The sequence below is a fragment of the Lolium rigidum genome, chromosome 1 (genome assembly GCF_022539505.1).
Source record: "Lolium rigidum isolate FL_2022 chromosome 1, APGP_CSIRO_Lrig_0.1, whole genome shotgun sequence".
NCBI classification, from domain to species: Eukaryota; Viridiplantae; Streptophyta; class Magnoliopsida; order Poales; family Poaceae; genus Lolium; species Lolium rigidum.
In genome coordinates this window covers 351,107,657-351,131,584 of record NC_061508.1, presented here as the reverse complement: position 1 = coordinate 351,131,584, position 23,928 = coordinate 351,107,657, and the positions used below count along the sequence as shown (strand labels likewise).

At 45.0% G+C, this 23,928-nt stretch overlaps 1 protein-coding gene and 1 long non-coding RNA gene across 2 annotated transcripts; one reads left to right on the top strand and one right to left on the bottom strand.

Annotated features, from left to right (window-relative positions):
* The first annotated feature begins 10,637 nt into the window (after positions 1–10,637).
* On the top strand, positions 10,638–11,228 carry LOC124684607. The gene has a single exon (XM_047218882.1). The coding sequence runs from the start codon at positions 10,638–10,640 to the stop codon at positions 11,226–11,228; it is 591 nt and encodes a 196-aa protein (XP_047074838.1).
* Positions 11,229–17,983: 6,755 nt separating this feature from the next.
* Positions 17,984–23,545, bottom strand: LOC124684606. The gene is made up of 3 exons (XR_006997076.1): positions 23,396–23,545; positions 22,820–23,008; positions 17,984–19,667 (listed from the first exon to the last, which is right to left on the bottom strand). It is a non-coding gene; the product is annotated as an uncharacterized LOC124684606 (long non-coding RNA).
* Positions 23,546–23,928: the final 383 nt, after the last annotated feature.

Here is a 23,928-nt window from a genome sequence, read left to right as displayed (position 1 = left end):
GCGCGCCGTCGAATCGACGCACGTGGCGTTGAGGAGCAGGCCAGTCGCGCCGGCAGGGTGGCTGCTGCGCGGGCGGCGCCTCCTCCTTCGTCTGCGGGGGTCGATGGGGCGGCGGTTGGGAGGAGGGTTGGTTGGGGGAAGGCGTCGGCGGCTTGTCGGCGTGGTGCAGGGGAGAAAATGCTGGCGGAGAGGAGGAGGTGAGGGGAGACGAGGCGACGACGGAGGGCGCGTGCCGGCGGTGGTTGGCAAGATATATACTGAAGACGGAGCTAGAGATGTGGATGGACTGAAATTGAGGAGGCGTGATTTTCCTTCTCTTTTTTGTTTCCTGATTTTCCTTGATGGTTGATTAGCTAGCTGCAACGAAGCGTCCCCCCGATTAGCAAATATTAATGACGTGATTTAGTACAGTATTGTTTTGTCTCCCACCAATAATATAGCTACCTACAATTATGCAGGATTCCACGCGATTTTTAAGAAAGCTTACCTATTTGCTGATTCGAATCGTTCAAACTTCCTCCGGATTTGACGGAGATGGTCAAAGGATCATGATTAAATTACCCAATTATCCCGAAAATTCTGTTTAGGCTAAAAAAAAGGAAAACGATCTCAATTATTTTGACTCGCTACTTTCTAAAAAACCGGAGGCGTGCGACTAAAGTAAATCGCCAATTTTGTTTCCACGTAGACTTGATTCCTATGCTAGCCCGTCTTGATGGTTGTTAATCCATGCATTATTCCTACGCTAGGTACATATCGTAATATTTCGAATCCTTAACGTCTAATCCATGCATGCACGTAGTAGAATTACTCGTAGTAGTAGCACTGTGCTTCTTTATTGTAGGAATAATAATGCCTATAAATTCACCTACTACTCCCGCTACGCAAACTTTATAATATCTAATGGTTAGGGTTATGCAACACCGACCCGTGACCAAAAACGCAACACCACTTGCCCTCCCACTCCCGTCCCCCGCCCCCTTCTTCGCTACCGTCGGAGGTCACATCAGTCTCCCCGTGGGCGGTGAACGTTTCCCCTCTGCAGCGGCGAGCGAGTGCTTTGCGAAATCGGCGGCGCGGCGGCGAGCAAGTGCTTTGCGGAATCGGCGGCGCGGTGATGTGGGATCTCGCTGAGAGGGCGGCACAAATGGCGAGGCTTCTTCCCGGCGGCGGTGTGCCTGTTGTAGCGGAGTCGAGATCGAGGTTCTCCACGATCTTCAGGTCGGAACGATCTTTGAGAAGAGAGGTACCTGGCGTACCGTAGCACGAGATCCCCACCTCCAAGTCGATGCAAGTAATGGAAATGTTAATGCTTTGTCTAGTTCTTGACTTCTTGTAGAGCAGATTCTGCATATGCAAAAGGCTACTCCCTCCGACCCAGGATGTGTGCTAGCTTCGAATTGATGGGCCGACCTACCAGAAAGGAGGGATATAGATGGCCTGATTAGTGATTAACTCGGTGGATTGGGATTGGATTGGACAACGAACTGACGTCACTCACGAGGTAGCAGATATTGGTACTAGCTAGATGGCATATTGGCAAGCTCGACGTGGTAGCCGGCTAGTGCCGGGTTCGCCTCCTAGTTCTTGGTCGACGTGATAGCCCTTGTAAATTTAAAATGAACCGGTACGCCTTCCTCACATTTGGCCCATCTCCCTCGCATCTCCCCCGTATTCCTCGCATATCTCCAGATCTCTCTCTCCAGCTAGCTTTTGGTCGATCACCCACTTTTGGTCAGGTCTTCAGCTAGCTTCTGCCAAGATCGCTCGCTTTTGGCCGGATCGCTCCCTTTTGGTTGGATCTCCAACTAGTTTCTCGCTAGATCTCCAGCACGTCTTAGACTTGGCCTTGGCCGGAGGAGGAGGCTCTTCTCAGAGCAGGCTTTATGTTAGCGCCTCCTCCATGCTAACTCCTCCTATGACCATCTCCTGCTTCGGCTAAGCATGCCTTCGCACCTTTAGCTAGATCCCCCTCCTCCAGACAGCTCCTTCTCCATGCATCCCATTCCTCGTGTGCATCCGCCCCTTGGTGCCATTGCTGGATCAATCTAGTGCAGCGACATCGTCCACCTACGCCTTCGGATCTTCGTCCTCCTCTGGATCAACATCAGGTGCTCCTGCAAAGGACTGAGAACAATTCAAACTACAAATCCAATCGATGAAACTTGAGCAATCCCATAGTTCATTATAATTCTATTCAATGTTAAAACATGAATGGATGGAAACTGTAGTACAAGCTACACTCGATGAGTCAAACTAGAACTTGACAGACAAACAAACAGGAAAATAAAAATATGTTGTTTACTTTTGGCTTTGTTCCACCATGTTACCTTAAAATCATCATGAAGTGGTTTAACATGAGAAGACAATGCAAGAAAAATTCCAGTATTTACATGGATAATATAAAAATAAAAGTCGTAAAAAAAGATATTTGCATGAAGTTGTAAAAAAAGGCTAACAAGAATTATGATTTGTCTTGTAGTAAAGCACACATCAGCAACAACACGCATCCAAGAACAACAGCACTAGACATAAGTATTAGGAGTAGTTTATCTTTGTGTAGATGCACACAAGTTGATCAGTATGCAATAAGAACAATTTTCACAATGGGCGAAGGCACACCTTTGGCACTAACTAACTAATATCATGTGTTAAGTTAGTGTTTACATGATTACATGGATAGTCTAACTAGTTGCTGCTAGATTCCTTGGAATGTCCAGAGTCCCAGCCACCACTTGGTGGTTATTTTTTTGTTCAGCTTCTTCTAAGCTAAAAACCTAGTAAACTTTCGAAGAAAAAAAATCGTAGGATATTTAAGATTGGAGTGGTCGTGTTAAGTGCAAGTGCAATTCAAAGAAAGGGCATTCCTATAAAGAGGGAGTTTGACCTTGATGTACTCTAAACATGGTGTCTTTCATCAACTTATTTGCCTGAAAGTCTAGCAAAAGAAAAAAATGCAAGAATATCTAAAACCACAACATGTACTCCATTGAACTTGGTTGAGATTATGTTTATTTCCAAGCCAATAGTCAAATGATACACTATGGTATGTGATAATACTTATATCCAGGTATTTCAGTACATACTACGATCAGGTACATATATGTGACTTCGATTTATTAAAAATTCAAGCAACTTCCCAACGTAAATGCGTAAATGCACACACACTAGGCCGGTAGAATATTGTTGCAACTATGACAGGACTACCACAACGACACGAGCAAGTGAAAATTCTGGTGCAGTATATGACTCTAATGAACCTGAAGCAAACAAAAAGGTAACAACACGGAGGGAAGGAAACTTAGCTCACATAAAAAATCCACATTACCATCTAAACTAAGAATAGGGTGATCCAAATCATAGGAACACGTTCGTCAGTTTCATCACAAGTAGACATGCCAGCTGAAGAAAACAATGTGAGAGAAGTGAAAAGGCGTTTTCATACCATCTTGGAGAGCCTCTCGATGCTCTCGGCGTTCTTCTTGCTAAGCATATGTTGCTTCCCAATGCACCGCTGCACGATCTTCCATGTCCCTGTCACCCTGGACTGCTTCACCGATGCCTTATTGACACAGGCAAAACAAGAACAAATTTTTAAAACAACGCCCAAAGGAGCCGAGGGACTTGTAGAACAAACGCATAGGTCGAGAGGGACCAGGAGGAAACCTTTTGTGTCTTCGTCTTGTAGCCCTTACCGTATTTCGCAATGATGGCGAGCGAGCGGGGCCGTCAGGGAGAGAGATTTGGCGGCGGTGAATGTCACGACATGATAGATCGACGGGACAGCACGGGTGGATGCACGCATGCTCACGCCGGCGAAACAAGACCGCGACACGACCGTGGCTACTCGGCGCATCCGACCTCGCAACCACCAAATCAGTCCTTGCCAACGCAAGATTCAGTGACTCGTCGCTGGTTTGGACCAAAAAGTTCACCCTTTTTAAAGGAGGGGAGCTGAGAGAGCCGATGGAGGGTGGAGGGAATGCTGTGATGCAAAGGAAGGTGGTTCGCCGAGCTAGTGAGCGGGGTGGCGTGGCGAGTGGAGCGCAGCAACCAGGAGAGGGGAGGCGCGACGGAGTAGAGAGAGAGAGGGAGTGCGGGTGCGGTGCGGGTGAGCGTGAGAGTGGAGTGCGGCTTGAAGGAGAAAGATCCCGAGGCCGTGAGGATGGGTGGCACTGCTTCATGAATATGAGTATCTAAGAGGAAGATTGTAAACTTATAATGCAAAACTACCACTATGAGGCCATCGACCCAATTCTTCTGACATTTTTTGTTTGTTTCATTCATGTTGCTATGATGACCTATATTATAAAACAGGCAAAGATTAAAAGTTACATGAAATCACCACTTTGAAGTAAAATCTATGGGAGGACCCACATTTCGGAGTCTTTTAATCATTTGGTTTATGCTTCGTGGGGAGCTCCAACTTGTTGGATTAAAAGCAGGATAATGTTTTCGAAAACATTATGCTTATATAATCTAAAGAGCATGCACTAATGCGTTAAAATTGGTCTTCCTTTTTTTTGTAAATATCATGAGATGACAAGATAATGTCTATTATCTTATATAGTGACTGTGTGCCACCGAGATTTTCCGGGAACCTAGCGCCATCGTAAATGGTTTACACAACCATCGCCGGCCGCACCCCTGTTTTGGCAAACAAAGACGCCTAGGCTCAAACCTCACATGTCAAGAACGACCTCGACACCATGATTCCATTCGGGCGATAAAACGATTGACTCACCGACCACAACTCCGCGATATCTACACCTAGTGAAGCTCGGTTCAAAACTTCTTTGCTCTTGTTCTCTGAGCTAGGTAAGAGACACATACACATATTTTTTTAAATCATAGAGAGAGAGACACGTAAGATGCATGTACTTGTGGAGAACGTGCCACGCATGCAATGTGTGTGATTTCGGTAGGCAAATAAATTCCCGCGCAGGATTTGGCCAAAAATAAATTATGTATTTGGGCTTTGAGGGGAGACGGAGTCCAACATGGCTCACTAGAACAAAACAACCCAGAGCCCATACCCTCCTCTCCTACCCAACCAAATCCAGATCGAACGCCGCCGCCGCCGCCGCCCACCTCCCCTCCGACCCTCCCTTCTCCATCCGGCCAAGCTCCAACCGCTACCGAGCCCCACGCACAAGATCGACCTCCGCCGCCATGGACTCGCCAAGGAGAGAGGCGGCGCCCCCAAGAACCGCTCTGCATGCGTCGCGGCGGCTCGTTCGCCGGCGCGCTCGTGCGCTGGTAGGACGGCGCGCGGCGCTCCGTCGAACCTGCTGCCCGCGTCTCGCGCGTGGCTGACGGGCGCCGGCGAGGTGGTGCGGGCCGTCCGGACGCGGCGGCGCAGCTCCGCCGTTCTCCGCTCCGTCTGCGCCGTCGACCAGACAGTGGAATCGCCACGCCGTGCTCCCGGGCATCGCCGTGCAGGTATGGTATCTAAACCCTAATCTTAATCCTTTCCCCCCCTGATTCAGTTTTCTTTGATGACTGAAAAATTCTTTCTCTGCAGAGGAGCAGCAGGAGGAGCGAGGCGTTCTAGTACTAGTACCGCCGGTACAGCAGCTTCTCCGGCCAGGAGTCGACCACATCCGTTGGTGCTACCTTGGGAGGGGCAGCAGTTTTCAGGTACGGGAAAGCCTCTTACCGTGTTGGTTCAAGACGCTCTTATTCGTGGGCTTGGATAGCTGTATAGTGGTGCCAGGGACGAGCATATCATTTTCATATGGATTAAAACTTGGGTGCTAGATAGGCTGAAACTGCAATTTGGTTAAAACTTGGGTACATTTGGTGGTACCGCTACCAGTGTTTATGTGGTTTTAATGGATGACTATTCTGCTGGACAAGGAAAGTGCAGAGTCTACTTCACCTAATCGCCACCCCCACTCACGATAGTATCCATGTCAAATTGGGATTGTTGCTTTACATCTTTCATGTATAACTCGTATTGTCTCGGATCAACAGTATTGATTTTCAACTCCGTTGTGTCTTGGAATAAATAATAGATTATTTGGTCATTCAAGTTTGATTCCTCTCTTTGATGTCCAGCAATATTATTTGGTTTGAGTGTTTGAATTGGCCACCTCCCTTGAACGGTTTAGCACCATCAATTTAAAATTAGGACTTGTAGCCGCTGAACTAGTGTATATGTGGGCTGATACACATATTAAGCCAATTAATCAACACTAATTCTGTTGGTGTAATCAGACCATACTTGAATACTTTAAAAAGAACGATAATCATATAGCACACTTGCACAATATGTCTTCTTATTTCTCCAGGCTCCAAAAACATCCTGATTTCAGTACCTCTTGGAGTGTTTGGACTTGAGTCACATGTTTGTTCATACTGATTATTCACTACTCCATCACCAACACGTTTTGTTTTTGTACAGCCCTCTACTCACCGAAGGTCAACCTTTGCTTCATCCTTGTGACCTCTTGTTGCCAATGTGGACACCATGTTGAACAACTAGCAGACCATTAGAGGAATTTTGTTGAAAAGTTCAGTTTTTTTTGGTGTCCATTTGCTTGTGAGCTAGTTGTACATTCAGATACGATTTTAGTTTATGTTTGCTCCAAAAATGAACTTGTGATGTGCAAGAGTCAGTGGTCTGAGTTGTCAAAATGCATCTCTGTGCATCATAAAGAGTTTCTAGTGAACACATTATTTCAGAATTTAAGCTCAACTTGTGCTGTAAATCTACATATTACAAACTGCTATAACCTATTGTCCATTCCTTACTTACAGGAATGTGGTTAGGTACTTGTTTCTAGGTAACTTGTGATTGCCTAATATCCAACGATTCTTTACTTACACGAAAATATGTAAATGAGCACGTAATTGCTTAGTTGCCACTGGCTTGTTTGTCTTTGGTTGTTCTCCTCTTTTTTTGACACATGTATGAGACGGATGTTCTTTTGTGAACACTGACACATGTATGTGTCTTGTGCATCTTGGCTGTTCCTGGAATCTGTCACCAGTGACCTGATTGGTCTCCACACTGAGAGCAGCCTCTTCTGCGGCACTGGCAGCGGCGCACTCCTGTCCAGCGATGTTGCATCGACGACTTGCTGTGACATGGTTTTTGACATCGAACTAGTCGACGAAGCAAGGTCAGCGTCATGCATCACTTATCTGAAAAACTACCGTAATGCAGTGGCACTCATATATCTGCCACTAACTTGCTATGGTATTTAGCTGAGTAGACATAGGCAACACTGTTTTTTATTATTACAATCCATAAGCTGAGGTCACATTAAATTGCCAAATGCATTGTTGTTACTCATTTTTTAACAATCTAAATATGATTTGGCTGGCTGCCTGTTAATCTATGATTCAAATTTTGGTTGCTTGACTCTAGATTGAGCCGCCTGACATCTAACAGACATTCTCCTCATGTAGTTGTTGCGTCCGGAGCTGAGCTGCTGGAGGTGGCCACGGGAGGTCGTTTGAAGCTGAAGTTGGCTGAGTTGGACCTCTCCTTGGTCTTTGTCAGCGCGTGACCCTGCTGATGGCTTTGATGTGTTGTGAATACTATTTCAGCTATTGTGATACAATTCAGTATTCAAGTTGTAGCCATGGGAAGCTGTAACAAATTGTTTCCTTTGCATGTGTTGTTCTTTTTTCTCATGAGCAAGTAGGAGAGGCAAGCTAGAACCAGTAGCTGCACTACTTTGAAGCTGGATGACCCAGGGACAACTGAGACGTGTCTTGGTCTCGCCATCTAGCTAGCTGGTTCTCCTTGATGTCTGAGACTTTGGACTTTGCCAACAGGAGGAGAGCACTTCTTTTTGCCAAACTAATGTCATTAAAATACTAATGGCTGTCTAATGGAAATAGCTTCAAAATCAACCAGTGCTGAATTGAGATTATTGCTTTACAGCTTTGGCGTGTCACTTGTATTGTTTCTTTGCCTGTCTTGAGGAAATAGCTTCAGAACCAACAAGAGCTGAACTGGGATCAGCAATATTGCTTTACAACTCTTGTGTGTCTTGGAAGAATTAGGATTTTATTCATCCAAATTTGATTCTTCACAATGATGTCCAGAAGTTATCTTTGGTTTTCTATGAAGGCATTCTGCAATTTTCTCATAGGTTGATTTTTATTTTACTTACGAGATTAGATATACTCATGAACTGTAACCTGAAAACGAGGTCGTTTTTGGCCTGTTCTATGGTTCACTCCTGACTAGCCGTGAATTGATGTCGTCTTGTGGTCGAAGTGTAGCTGCATGCTACACCATTTTGTTGTTGTTTTAAGTTGAGAAACCGTGGCCGGCTCCATCTGTGAGGCGATGTATATGTGTGTTGTGACTTGTGAGTCAACTGCTCTGTTCACTTTTCTGTTGTGATGTGAGGTGCACTTGGAAGTCATCGGTGAGGCTTGGTTTTAAAAGGCGTGTTGATCCTTATTTTTGCTTTGGTGCATTTTTTTTTAAAAAAGGGTAAATGTGGTGCCCAAATATCAACGTTTGTTGATAACAAATGTATTAACTGACCCTGCAGTAGCGAGTAGCACAGAATGATCCTTATTTTATCAGTTTGATGGTGCCAAATGTGTTGTTACTTGTTTTTTAACAATCTAAATATGATTTGGCTGGCTTCCTGTTAACCTATGATCCAAATTTCTGGTGCTTGACTCTAGATTGAGCCGCCTGGTATCTAACATAGACATTCTCCTCATGTAGTTGTTGCATCCGGAGCTAAGCTGCTGGAGGTGGCCACAGGAGCTCGTTTGAAGCTGAAGTTGGCTGAGTTGGACCTCTCGGTCTCTGTCAGCGCGTGACCCTGCTGATGGCGTTGATGTGTTGTGACTACTATTTCAGCTATTGTAATACAATTCAGTATTCAAGTTGTAGCCATGGGAAGCTGTAACAAATTGTTTCCTTTGCATATTGGTGGTGATCTTGATGATTTGAAGTTGCCTTGCTGTGAAATGAAACCTGTAGAGTTATGTGACCTGACATTTTCGTCAGGTCGTTGCTTTGTATTGGTAAGATGAAGTAATATATACATATATCGTACTTTTGCTAAACTATTTTCTCTAGCCAAATAATATTTTCATGGATTGAAAGCAAAGGGCAAGGTTTTTGATTAAAAAAAATCATGGCTACTTTAAGAAAACAAAGAAGGAAAAGTGTGGCGTTATTTGGGGAGACAGGGAAACCATATTCTCTACCCTGACCTGATGGGAAGATAATACCGTTTTTGAGCATGGAATGTTTTTTCAATTCACCTATTCAGAAGCAAAGGAAAATTCGTGGCTATATTTATAATAAGAAACCAAAAAGAAGGGAGAGACGTACTCGATCATTTTGCCGGTAGCTTGGGTGAAATATGTAGGTAGTTACTTTTGTTGAACCAAACGTGGGAGAGATTATTAGCTCCGTGAAATATGGAGTGATTAGTGTGAAGCAGTTACGAGGGTGGGAGGAGAACCGGTCCATCTGTTAATATGGATAGCAATCAGGGCCCGTAGGTTTCCATACATGTATTGATCCGCGTGGACGTGCATCTGAGAATTCGCTATATCATATCTCCTCTCTAACAAGCAGCAAAGAGAGACGAAAAAAAGTAGCGGGAAAGTTTGGGACCGGTTCTTTTTTTAAGAATTCGAATGAAAGCTCCTCGATCTGGACCTCCTTAAGTCTATAAATATGAGGTGAGGTATAGCCAACGCGTGCGTCGTGTGTGACTTAGACTTTGACTCTTACTCGGAGAGGAGAGAAGAGGGCCCTCTGTTGACATGCATGCCGAGGATCCATCCAACAAGAGAAGAGAGGCCGGAAAGGGGAGGAATGGTGGCAGATCGAGGAAGGTTGGGCTGGGTGGATAGGATTGCGAGTGTGGTGGTGGATCCGAGATCTCCGGCCGGCCGGCCGGCCACGGAGTACCTCTTCTCATCAGGTTCTTGTCAGTCTGACGCTGTTTCTTGTGCTTAATTTCCTGGTTCCATGCATAAGCTTTAGTTTGAGGGTGATGATTAATAGCGTTGTCCATCGATTCGATGGTGTACGTACAGTTATAGTTGGTTGTGGCCATCTAGTATTTGTTTTTTGCTTCTTTTTTTTCCGCACAGGATCATTCAGATCGCGTACCAAGCTGTAGCAGTGGGGCGGGCAGGAAAGAAAAAAGAGATGGGGAAGGAATTGGTTTTGATTTGGATGCATAATACGATCCGTAGGTGCGCACGCGGGCGAGAGAAGCGAAAGGCTGTTTGGCGGATTGATTCGGTTGAAGCGCCCAACTCGCGAATAGATCCGCACCTCCCCGCACCGCACCGTACAGCCTGGCAGTCGGGATGGATGGAAACAGCCGCCCGAGATGCGGAACCCGCCGCGCGTAGTAGACGGCGGCGTGTGGCTGCGGGACACCGCCGTAATAAGCACGACCCTGTGCGACAGGTCAAACTGGCCCATCTTGTACATACGTCGACTCGATTCATTGGTCGAGCACCGACCCAAACGACAATCCAAACTTAGATTCATTGGTCGAGCACCGCGCGCGAGGGTTTCGAGATCCATCAATCGAGCGTCCGTGCAGACTCTCGCCCTTCCACACATCTATTCTACTCCACGTAAGTACACCCGCGCGCCACCATCAATTCCCGTGGTGATGAGGATCATGGCGGCGGCAGCGCTGCTGCTGCTGCTGTCGCTGGCGGCGGCAGCAGCCACAAGCAACACATCGAACAACATGGAGAAGGAGAGGAGCGAGGAGGAGACGCGCCGGATCTTCCTGCACTGGACAGCGGAGCACGGCAAGACCTACGCCTCCGCCGCGGAGGAGGAGGACGGGTACGCCATGTTCAAGCACCGCCTCCGCCTCATCGACCGGCAGTGGCACGACAAGGGGTACTCCGCCTGGTCCTGGGACAGGGAGAGGAGCGAGGAGGTGACCCGGCGGATCTTCGTGGAGTGGAAGGCCCTGCACGACAAGATCTACAGCTCTATCGCCCCCCACGAGGAGCACCGCTACGCCATGTTCCAGGACGCCCTCCGCTCCGTCGACCGACATAACGCCGGCTACGCCCTAGGGGTCCATAGTAGCACCCAAGGCATCAACCAGTTCAGTGACCTCACCATGGAGGAGTACAGCGCTGTTTGCTGCGGGTTCTCGCTGGAGAGGCCGTCGCCGGCCGAATTAGAGAGGGTGCGCGGGGTTCAGGAGCGGTTGCGGCTAGTATATGCCCCTCCATCTCTTTGGTCTTATTGACACATAGGAGATGTATGAGAAGTCGAGAAATTCTCCTCCCGCGCTGCTTTAGCAGGCGAGCCGGCGATCCGGGTCCCCTCGGAGATGAGGAACCCGCCGGGACTGGCGCGCTGGGCGTAGTAGACGGCGGCGTGCGGCTGCGGGACGCTGCCGTAGGCGCGCTGCCGCGTGAGCGGTGCCAGCACGACCCTGTGCGACAGGGCAAACTGGCCCATCTTGTACGTACGGCGTCAGTAGAGGGATTGTGGTCTTCATGTCACCGGCCGTAGCAGACTGATCGAGAGGCACAGACGCGCCGGTGGCACACAAACGCACAGCCTCGCCGACGAAACAAACGAGGCGCGGCGCGGGTTTGTTCGAGTCCTTCCGCGCGTGCGATGCCTGCCAGCTCAGCTCCACGTACTCCACCACACAAACGCGGCGCAAACACGGGAAGAGAACCCATTCGATTTCACCTCGCGCGCGCGCATGCGGAAAAAGGGACCGCGCCTTGTCGCTCGACGCTCACTCGGCCGGGATCTGACGATCCCATGTTTCCAAGAAACAAACCGCTCCCTCAAACTAACTAATCGTGGATGGATCTCGCCTCGCTCGCCTGGAATTTTTTTTTTATTCCTAACATACTACTCTACGCATATGTGTCGATCCAGAGCTGAATGGATCAGCAACACGTGCAAAGTACCTAGTTACACACAACAAGGAGATAACCAATTAATCCAGAGCCTATATGCATGTTTCCATGCCTGATCCACGGCTCCAAAACAAATAACCCAAAGACAGCAAACTCACCGAGATCCAGAGCTGGAGAGCGCCACATACACGGTATCAGTTCACGGCGCCGCGCGCCGGCGAACCTCCTTAATTCACCACCGCGCAGTCCCGCTCGCACTAGTCGTCCCCACCGGCCGCCCATCCGGGCAACCCAGAGCGCCATGGCCTCTCCTCTCCTCTCCTCTCCTCGCCAAAGTCCAAAGTCATAAGTCACGGCACGCGCTGCCGCCCGCGGTTTTGGCCCTACCTTGTATTTATAGACTTGGTTTGGTTTGGAGGGGAAACAAAAGTTTCAAACTTTCACAGAATTGAGCGGGTAAACACAATCCAATGGTTCTCCTCTAGCTGCTTTGGACGGATGAGATATGCTGTCCCACGGATCGCTGAGGTGGCATACCAAAACCGGGTAACCAACACCCCATAATGGTGGCCATGACGAGACCAATGTCACCACCTAATTACGGGACGAAATCCCAGCATTAGTAAATCAAGGAGTAATTATCACCTCGATTTTCCCTCTTTCCTGTATTACTACTACTACCAAAGATGGACAACCTACCTACTAATGGAGTATCTCCAAATAATGAACCAACAAACATGCAAATCTTGTTTTCATGTGACAACCTGCAATTGTGGCGATCGAGTTGGCCATGCACGTTTGGGCATAAGGAGAGACCATATGCAAATATGCAAAAGCGGCCATAATAAACTCAAGCTATTCCATCGATCTAGTAAAAACATAATAAGATATAATAAATCTAAGAAAACTTGGTACAGCTCCCAGCAATGTGACAAGAGGAGTAAGAAATGTACAAACCAGTGTGTTGAATCTTATTTTCTTCCAGATTGAAACCCTGATTTTAGGGAGCATTCATACAGTAAGTAGTAGGTAGTAACGCAGGAAGCAATTACGTCTCAGCCTGTCTAGAATTATGGGGCGCTTGTTTGTATGTGCGGCTAGAAGGAGGAGGAGAACCAACGGATTGGTTTCTATGTGCGGCAAACCCTGAATTTAGGGAGCATTCATGCAGTCGTAGGTAGTAACGCAGGAAACAATCAAGTCCAAATCAAATTTCCACATCATCAAGTGCTCTGGCGATATCCTTTTAGATTCAGGTTGCAATCGGATAATGTCAAGCTTCATCATAGCTCCATGAAAGTTTGGACACGTGCATCAACTTGCAACCATCAGGTGCTCTAGCAAAGTTCTACCTATGATTAGGTGCTTAGCTAGGAAAACACATCACCTCAAGTGCTACCATGATGTCTCAGGTTATCAAGCACATCGACTCCGGTAAAAAAAAAACATGTCCAAATGGTCCAGGTTTCCTCCCTCTTAGCAGCTATCAGTATCCAGCTCTCTCGGCAGCCTGTTGGATGCTCCGTGTACCGCTCACACTGCATCCAGCTACCAGTGGTTTGTGAAACAAGTATCAATGCCTTGTCCATCCTTCCCAGACCAGCACGACAACATGTGACCAGGTAAACATCATCATCATAATTTAAATAGAGGTCATGAGCTCAGTAGCCAGAGCATAATTAGTAAAGCCAATCACATAGCACATGAGAGCCAATCACCATGCATGTTCATTAAATTTTCCTAGCAATAGCTCCTCCTCTTATTATCTGATTAGTTATGTTATATTGTGATCCAAATTCATATACTAAAGGGAGGCTAGCTTCTGACAAGAGGAGCGAGGCCCGTCGCCGGTAGGCTTGGGACGAGCGGTACGGATCGTTGCCACCGCCTATATATATATACATCTTGTAAGCCGCCGGCTAGGGTTAATCAGATTATAAGATAACCCACGGCGTTTGTAAATACTCCCCGATATAGTGAAGTATTTGTTGGCTGGCGTCCGTGGTTTTTTCCCCTTCTTTGTTGGAAAGGGTTTTCCACATTAAATCTTGTGTCTCCGCTGCGTTTTCTTTTATCGTTCTTCGTTATTTGCTTGTCGCGTTTATAACAGGTTACTGGTAACAAATAAGTGACCAAATGAAACCTACTACATGTTGGATTTAAATTCATTCCTGACTCAAGTACACCACAACAGAAACCTTTAATAATACTACTACCAGGCAAATAAAATGATGATGTAGACACAGCAAAAACTGGAGACTCTATGCCAACAATGGGCGTGTACGGATACTACGAAGAAATCACTGCAGTAAGGAACCTGAATCTTCCTTTAAACACATGGAGTCAAAGAAGACGAAGGCCACTGTTGTCGTTGATTATCCTTCCTCGTTATCCAGCCAGAAAATTTGCCATGACCTCACCTGTGTTTTAGACATTTCCAGCACACATCAAAATATTTGTCAATATCAAATGATTCATACTCTAGCACAACTCAATCCCCAATCAGAAGTCATCTAATCTAACAAGGACAAAGCAACCTCATCACAAGGCCAGAAGGCCAGCTCGTCCTCATATATGGGCGTTGCTTGTCCAGCACCATGTAGCATGTCCAGTAGTGATCACATAATCGCCGTCCTCCACACCAATGTCGCCGCTAGCCGAGCCGATGGAGCTGCACCTGGAGTAGCTCCGGGTATTCCGCTCCTTGATGGCCCTTGTAGATGAACGGGATGAGCCCCTCCATTAGGTTGGCTGCATGCAAGAAATGGTCGTTGGCTTTGGACATGGAGGGAGGCGTTGTCTTATAGGGCGCAGCTTCGCAACCCGTGCGCAATGGCTTCTTATTGACACGCGATTTTTCTCGTGTGTGGTGGTGTTGCAATTGGGGGCTTTGGTTGCTTGTGAGCTGTGCCTGAAAAACTAAATGAAGCACATTCGTAATGTCATAGGGACCCAACAAGGCAACAACCCGCCCAGCGACGACGCCGGCCATGAGCAGGACAACAACGTGGACGCGGACCTAGCGGGAGGAAACAGTAGTGTCGGGCGCGGGCGCTAGCTCAGCTCTTGCCGGCCGAGGCGTAGCAGGGCAAGGAGAAGCTGCTAGTCGAGGCACTGGCCATGGCACTACTAGTGGAGGCGAAGGTGGACAGTACATGGTGCTCCCGGCGGAAACGAAGCTGGCCATGGTGCCACCTACGGTACGGAGGCGATGCTGGCCATGGCACCCCTTCCGAGGCGAAGCTGGGCGAGGTGACGGCGGTCGCGGCGTTGTGCTTTGCCAGTAAACAGACCATTCACCTCGTGAGGCTCTTTTCCAGGGCGCCGTCTCCCGCGCCGGCCGTTCCAGGACTAGTTCATCAACGGCGACGCCACCTGCATGCATGCGAAAAAGAGATGAGTGAATGGGCATGGACAATCATTGGTCACGCAAAAACAACGCCATGAACAATCCACGCCATGCAAAACTTTACCGTCGGCCTTTGCCGTGCTCGCAGACGCCGTCGCGGCCCTTTCCGACAAGTGACCCCGTGGAGTCCATCTCCACCCCCTCGGCCAGCCAGCTCTCGTCCCCCACATGGCGACGACCAAAACCAGCACGAAGCTCTCGCTCGTCGCATCACTCAAGCACGTCTGAAGGCGGGTCTGGTTCCTGGCGCTCTCCCCTGCCGAGCACCAGGACTCCACCGCAACCGCTGGTGCCGTCACCGCCGTCCTCGTCTAGGCCGTCCTCGCTGACGCCGGCACCGCTCTCCACGACGGACTGTTTGTCGCCATCGAATTTGGGAACGAGCTCGTCGTGGCTGACGCCAGCACCGCTCTCCACGTCGGCCAGTTGGTTGGGCTCGTCTTCCATCAAGCTTGTGCTGCTGTTGTTTGAAAAAATTAGTCCATGCGGGGGAAATAAGAGGATGTAGTCGACGAGTCGGACAGTGGAAATAGAGGGATTTGCTGTACCGTATTGATGCATGGGCAGACTAATCGTGCTGGAAAATTAGGGAAACAACTACCAAAACGTTGGAAGTATCTAGACATGTGTTTAGCGTATATGTGAAGTTTCTCGTGAATCACTCCCTCATTGTTTCCTGGAAAATTGTACTGCTCTGTGTACAATACAAGATGGATCACTTGGTTGAAGCTGAATGAGAACTAGTAGATTCACAGAGTGTTGCTGTTAGAATCAATCAGGCTTCTTGTAGATATGTGGGCGTGTCATCAATCAGGCAAGTTTTTTTCCTAAAAGCAACTTGGCACGCATCGCAAGTTCCTATACATGCTTACACAAGCTCTGCTTGTGACACAGCATGATCCATCAGCCAAAACTACTTTCAGCTCCAAACCAACCGATCCCCAATCCTTTAGACAATCACATCACACTACAAGCCAACAGGCTCATCCAACACAACTCATGCAACCTGGGACGGCAGCAAATCACATGTGATTTCCAAACAAAAAACAAGCACATCCATCAGCTACCTACATGCGCACAACCAGCTCAGCTCGTGCACGCGAGTCGTCCTTGGGATCGGACCCATTCATGCACGCACATCCAAAGGAAATACTTAATAAAAATCGCCGTACGTGTCAACGCTAATCATCGCCACACGCTGCCTCGCGTGCGACAAAAAAAGAAACTTTGCACGCGTGCGAGTGTACAAGCCAACAGGCTCATCCAACACAATTCATGCAACCTGGGACGGGAGCTATTACAGCAAATCACATGTGATTACCAAACAAAAAACAAGCACATCCATCAGCTACCTACATGAGCACAACTAGATCAGCTCGTGCACGTACGCGAGTCGTCCTTCGGATCGGACCCATTCATGCACGCACGTCCAAAGGAAATACTTAATAAAAATCCTGTACGTGTCAACCCTAATCATCGCCACACGCTGCCTCGCGCGCGAGAAAAAAAAGAAACTTTGCGCGCATGCATGCGTAAATCTAGCTGACCCACGGAAATCATGCAACAATCACAGGACGGCCATGAATTATCTGTCCCCTCCTTCTATCTCCAGCCCTTGTTTACTCACTTACTTGATATAATATGCGAGACATCTCCGCTGCAAGGAGAAAATCTTTCTTTTTTCCTAACAACAACTTGGCACGCATCGCAAGTACAAGCTCAGCTTGTGACACGCATGATAGATCAGGCAAAACTACTTTCCGCTCCAAACCAACGATCCTCAATCCTTTCACTTCACAACAGCAAACTACACAAAAAGATCAAAATTGCCATGCCATTTTCCTTCTTCAGACATTCGGGTCACATATCAAAGAATCAAGACTTAAAACGAATATATATCAGCAAGAAAATTTGCCAAGACCTTCCATCTTGTACAGACACTCACATCACACTGCAAAAAAACAAAGCCAAAAAGGCTCATACAACACAACTCATGCAATCTGGGACAGCAACTATTACAACAAAACACATGCTTTTCAACTATATACGTCTCCTTGTTCCCGTGTTCTTCCTTGTCAAGTGATGCATCAGCTGATCAGCCGCAGCGCTCCACCTGCTGCCTTGACATTTAACCTCCAAAAGGGGCAAAACATCACCGTCAACTCTAATAAAGCAGATTTATCAAAGAAATAAATAGATTTCCAAGGAGGGTTTCAACTCGACAAGCACGACAATAGACAGGCACCTATCTATTGTTTCCTCAAAAGGCAGTCACCTATGTAATGTGGATTTAGTACTGCACCATGGTTTTCGAGCTATTGGACAATAAACATTGAGATTTTTCTCTGTGCATGGACTAAATAGTGGAAGCACATACATAGTGACATGCATGTACATAGAATTTTCAGTAGTGTAAAAACCAAACGATTTGGCAGCAAGTCATGTGGAGATCATTACAGAGAGCAACAGATGGCACTGTCAAACAAAACTGTGATATCAAAGAAAACATCACATCAAGATACAATAGTCTCATTATCAAGTGCTAGCTTGCTGTTTTGTTGTTTATTACAGAAATCATTCGGTAAGAGAGGATGCCTGTGATCAAAAGATTAGAGCCCATTTGTACTCGGAGAGTTAAGTGCTCAACTAAAACATTCCCAGCAGGTATCACCACCTGCAGACACTTCATATCACAACCATTGTTACACGTAAACAGATTAAAAAAATCCAATCCAAGTCCAAGCATGACATTATCTTAACTTCTAAAAATTATATATCCTTTGATTAACTGATACAATATTCTTCAGAAGAATTGTGATTCAACGATCTATCACCAAATCAAGACAGCTCACGTGAAACATCTAGTAACTCGATAATCCAGTCTACATAGCCACTATAAATGTGAAGTGGAAGTCAGTCGCCACAAAATATAAGAGCTAAAAACAACATCAATAGCAACATAGATGTAGTAGGGGAACAACACAACAATAAATTTTACCTCCGAAAACAATTCTTTAGATTTAAAATCTATAAAGAAATAAAGAAGTGCACCTATTTGAACAATACTAAAGTAAGCCATAAGGGTGTCACATGAACGAAAGCAAGATATGCATGCAATTAGTTCTCTCATCGGAGAATCCATGCAGGCAGATAATACCAATACAATCCTTATCAGATGCATCTACAAATGAACTAGGTGTGATCATCAGACTCACTACCTACCTGTGGCTACTTAATCTCTACTACCACCTAAGAGTAGAGATAAATGGAATGTAAAGTGTCAAACACTACATGACCAGTTTCCAATAATAAGATCAAGAAGAATGGAACAAAATTAAGATGAACCTTCAGCATAAATGAATCAATGACAATGTCTTGCCATAAATACTAGCATAAGAACTTCTAACAAGCATGCCAATGCCAATACATCCACAATATCACATACCTCATAGAGGGGGAAAAAGAGAAACCCAACATCTTACCTAAACCTCGGCGATAAAGAAGAGACCATTTGAATAGTTTCCCATGCTTGGTATTCTTGAAGCCAAGTAGTGACTAAGAATCACCTGAGGAAAGAGACAACTTCTAGGAAAGAAAGAGAAGCAATGAGATGTTGAAACAAAACTTGAATAGCTGAATTAATATCTTGAATGTAACTTGTCATAGTAGTAGAATATGTACAGATTGATACATGTTGTGCTACTGCTGCCTATAAATGCAGTGGTACTAGTATTTGACCATTCAAAAGACATAATTTTGTCAAAGGATATAAAATTTGTAACCAACACAAGAAGAGGACAGCCGATAAATTTGAATGAATGAATATATCACACCAAATTTCCAGATAAGTAGAGTTAAATGGCTGAAGCATTTTTTAAAGTTAAGAGTCACTAACTTCAGAGGAAATTCGCTACTATTGCATCAAAATTCACTGGAAAAATGGCCAGCAACTTGCCATACCAAAAGGACCTCAACCTGAAAAAACACTACAGAACACACAGCTAGATACCAAACTATGTTCAGGCACGACATTGCAGCAACCTGAAACTTCCAGGACGTCACTAGGAGCAAAGACGTACATGGCACTGGTACCAAACAGGAAATGAAACACCACATCGCTACATCACTAACATCCATTAGCAGAAGAACCAAAAAGAACATAAGAGATGAGAGTTTCTGGACTCTTGACATATAAAACAGGGAGCAAGTATTTTTGCCCAAATAGAAACAGCTCATGACCAATAACATAGCATATGTGCATGCAGCGGTAACCATGCCTCCCTGGGCATGTAGAGGAGAGAATGGAGAACTAGAAACTCACTCAAACACATGGAGTCGACACCGCTATCCATGGCTAGGATGATCAGGCAGCCCCTGACATCTCGCAGGAATAGCACAACTGCGCAAAACATAAACATATGTTAATTTGGGGTAAAAAGAACCAAGTAACAAAAGACTAGATCAAAGGATCGGCATTGAGAACATTGTTTCATGTTAGAATCTAACATAAATATATTTATCATCTACTACCATTTAGTAGACAAATTTTGTTATTATGGTATTTTTTTAACCAGAAGTAGAGAAATGTAAAATAATGGAGCTATTCTCCCAAAACATGATCAAAACCACAATACAAAACATTAGTGTAAACATTTCCACCACAGAAAAAAGCAACCTTTAGCAAGCAAATATTACATGACTGGTAAAATTTTGAACAAAGAGAACTAAATACAAAGAATATTCCTGACCCCAGCAAACCATGTACGCATCTTGTATGCATTTTACTGAATCAATGAGAAAACAAAGGAGCTAACTACTGCATAACACTTCCACATAACACTTCCATCAACAGTTAGCACAATACCAGATCACCATTCACAATACTCACTCCCAAAGCACAGAATACTTTCCATCAAACTAAGTGACACTAAATCCTAAATATACAGGTGCAATCAAGCAGTGGAAACTACCTACGCCACTCCAATATGTCGCTAGGCAAGCGGGCAAGCCACAATCATCACCGACGGCTCCTGCAACCCAACCCAGCCGTGGGTTATCTGGACATTGCAATAACAATGGAACCAAATTACACCGAACGGAAATAAACATGAAATTGGCAGCTCACTTTGCAGATCACGTGCTACTACTTCTGGAGGCGCTACAGGCTGCCCTTGAGGCGAAACAGTAGGGAAAATATTTTCATTTACTTTATTCTACTGATTCACAAATGATGAGCTCATATTAAGATGTCATGACTTACAAAAGGACAAGTAGAAGACATTGAAAAACAGAGCTCTCGACAAAAAGAAGATAAACTAATCATATATACAGCCATGATGCAGTGGGAAGGGTGTCAGGTTGCTTGTCACCAACAATACAAACTGCTCACCCAAGCATACAAGCAAAAGACAGATAAAAGGAAAATTTAACACAAAGTCAGTGAGATGGATAATGTGATTGTCAAGTAAAAGAAATGTAGCAATGCACTCAAGGAAAATGACTGCCTATGGGTAAAAAATGATCAGAAACTCGATTTTGCATCTTGTCTGAAAGGGGAATCCGATTTAGCTTGTCGTATGCTCAAATGGGAATCTAAGAAACAGCAGATTGGTACAAAACAGTTAAAGAAAACCACTAAAATGGGAACCAACTGATATACCACCCAATGTCATGGTGATGGACTTAAGTATGGATACAATCAAAACACAGAAATTGCAAAAAAAAAAGTATAAATATTGTAAGTGGGATTAAACCCAAATAACCGCTGGAGAACAGTTCCAGATTCTACTCAAAGCAACCAAAAGATTTTAAAAGGCTTCCAGAAACAACGTGCTTATTAGACGACACTTCAAATTTCTAGCAGACATCACTTGCAAGTAGTTCTCTATCAGCAATTGAACTAAAGAGATCATGTTGATGAAAAGGAAAATAGCATACTACCAGTGTCAAAGCTATAAAAAATTATAAGTGAGTAAGCAATCAGAAAAATCGAACATCCAGCCTGTGGTAGCAGCATAATACGAGGAGAATTTTCTGAACATTTTGGTATCTTATTTGCATTTTTTAAATTTATATGAAGTAGTTATGATTTTTACAACTTGAGATATTTTATGAAAACGGAAAACAACAGGATACGATTAGTGAGTTCAATTCGCTGAAAACGTCCTACCCACTCTATTTGGAAGCACTGAGTTTAGATGTTATAAATGTTGTACTATTAAAATGAATCAAAGGTACATCAACTAATTCAAACATTTGGCCAAGCTGATGGTCCTTGGGCTCTCACTCTTCTCCTAAAAATCTGAACCTAGGTACCGAAGTACATCTAGTACTCTGAGCACTAACATGTTTCCGATGGTTGTTGAAATTTGAATTGGATGTCTTAGTTTGGAAAGATATTGGCACCAGAAAAAAGGTATTTTCGGTGGAGATGGACATGCCAGCAACAGATGCATTCACAAAGTGACCAGGTTGGTACTCTGCTACAATAAGAGATTCGAGAAACACTGATTCAGAGACGTGCTTGTATAGGAAAGGATCAACCTTAGTGTACCACTCAAGTAAACTCCAGCCATTTAGAAGGATTCTTTTACCTAACATATCAAGCTGTAGTAAACAAGATGCATAACACACAAACCTGATGCATGCAAAAAATAGATGTGCATCAATTTATAGACCATCAGGTTTTCGTATCAATGTTCCAAACTGAGACTTAGGAGCATCGAGTTTCGTACTACACATAAATTCCACTAAACTTCTCTTCCAATTTTTAAAGGGTGCAAACAAGAGCTACAAAAGAAACTTAATACATACACCCACAAATTTCTCAACTATTCTATCTCGTTCACCAGCAACACTAGTACTTAAATAGCAAATTGATCTTCCAATTTAGCTTGGCATAGCCAAATTATTGGCTGGTTCGTTTACAAAGGCCTCAAGATAAAAACAGTGAATTTCAATGATTCTCATTAAGAACAGAAAAGTAAAAGTTAGCTTAGATAATAGACTAAATTTCAATAAAAACAGAAATTTCGGACTGGCCTTTGCTATTTTTCGGACACCCATATGATACAGCAAACAATATATACTACACAAATTTCAATGTGTAAACAGCACGCCCGACGTATCATTCAAACATAATTCATCATTAGTGGCAGAAATCAATCTTTTGAGATAACCACCACCAGCAAAACCATTTCAAACAACACAATCATCCTTATAAGGTGGCAATGTTGTGTTGATTAAAAAAATCATCTACTTTGAACTAGTACTCCAAATCAGCTCCAACAAGTGCAATCAACAAATTAGAAGCTCAAACACAAAACAGGATTCTAGTTTAGAAATCAAACTTCAGATTCAAGGTTGACATTGATTAAATCGACCAAACAAAGCACACTATAAAGACACATCTTTCTATCTAAGATATGTCAGCCAACATTGATCATACAGCCTAACCGAGACACACAAAAAACTAACAGAGCATTTCAGGATGTAGAGGTAATCATGCCAACATGGCCATGTAGATAAGAGAAGGGATAACCAGAAAATCACCCAAACACATGGAGTCGAAGAGATGGTCACTACTTCCGTTTAGTGCCCCGTCCCGTTGCAGTCCACGGATGGCTTTTCCTTCTCCCTTCCTCAACAGATCCTACCCCTACCACTGCAGCAGCGAGTGGGCTTCCCCAACAGCCTCCAGATCCACGGCGCGGGCATGCACACCTGTATGATGCTCTGAACCTGAAAATGTAGAGGCAGGGTTGAGCACTGCATATGTGTAATTAACTAAGCAGCAAACAAATGAAGAAACAAAAGCATCCTAGATGCACTGCCCATATATGTAGTTATGTACACATCTGAACAACAGGAAAAAATGAAACATTAGCAAGCAAACTTTACGAACAAATATACATGACAAGTTTCCATTAAATTTTTTACAGAAAGAATGCAATAGAAAAAAAAGAATAAGCCTTTCTGATCATATCCAAGCATATATGCATGATTTTGAATTAATGAGAAACAAGGGAACAAGTTATTGCTTGCTCGGTTGGCAGCAAGTAATGGCAGCGTATCTACCTAAAGTGAACATTTTCAAGTATGGAGAATTTTCAATGAAAGCAAGAGGACCTTGAGCTTTTCAGCTGCTACAAGATGCTCGTTGGCAGCCTCCCAAGACATGGCAGCACCTAGATGATCTATGGGTGGGCGTATGTTGATCTCGACCTGCTGTAGCTCCTCGCGCTGCTGCAGGACGTACCGGCTAAGGCCACCGCTCTCATCAATTAACAATTATAGCTGCGTGAAAAAGCTTTTTGTGTTAGTGTGCAAAAATGAAACCAGGATGATAATTAGCCGGTATCCACTAAATAAAATGATAGGAGTAGTGATAAATGTAAGTGGGTATATGTCATGCAACTGCTGCATATATGCACAGTTTTATTGGCCTATTGCTGCCTACGTATGCATTGCTACTAGAATCCAGTAATTAAAAAAAAAAGGATATTGCCAAAAGAAAACCAAATTGTAACTAGCAAAAGAAAGGGGCACCGATAATTAAGTGGATAAATCGCACAACCTAAAGGACACATCATCTTTTTTACTGGCTCATTTCACCAAAATACCTTGCCATTAATAACCAACCAGATTATACTCCTACGCTG

Bases quoted from the DNA above. Each gene is read 5' to 3' on its own strand.
- LOC124684607 (XM_047218882.1), top strand. From the start codon at position 10,638: ATGGCGGCGGCAGCGCTGCTGCTGCTGCTGTCGCTGGCGGCGGCAGCA.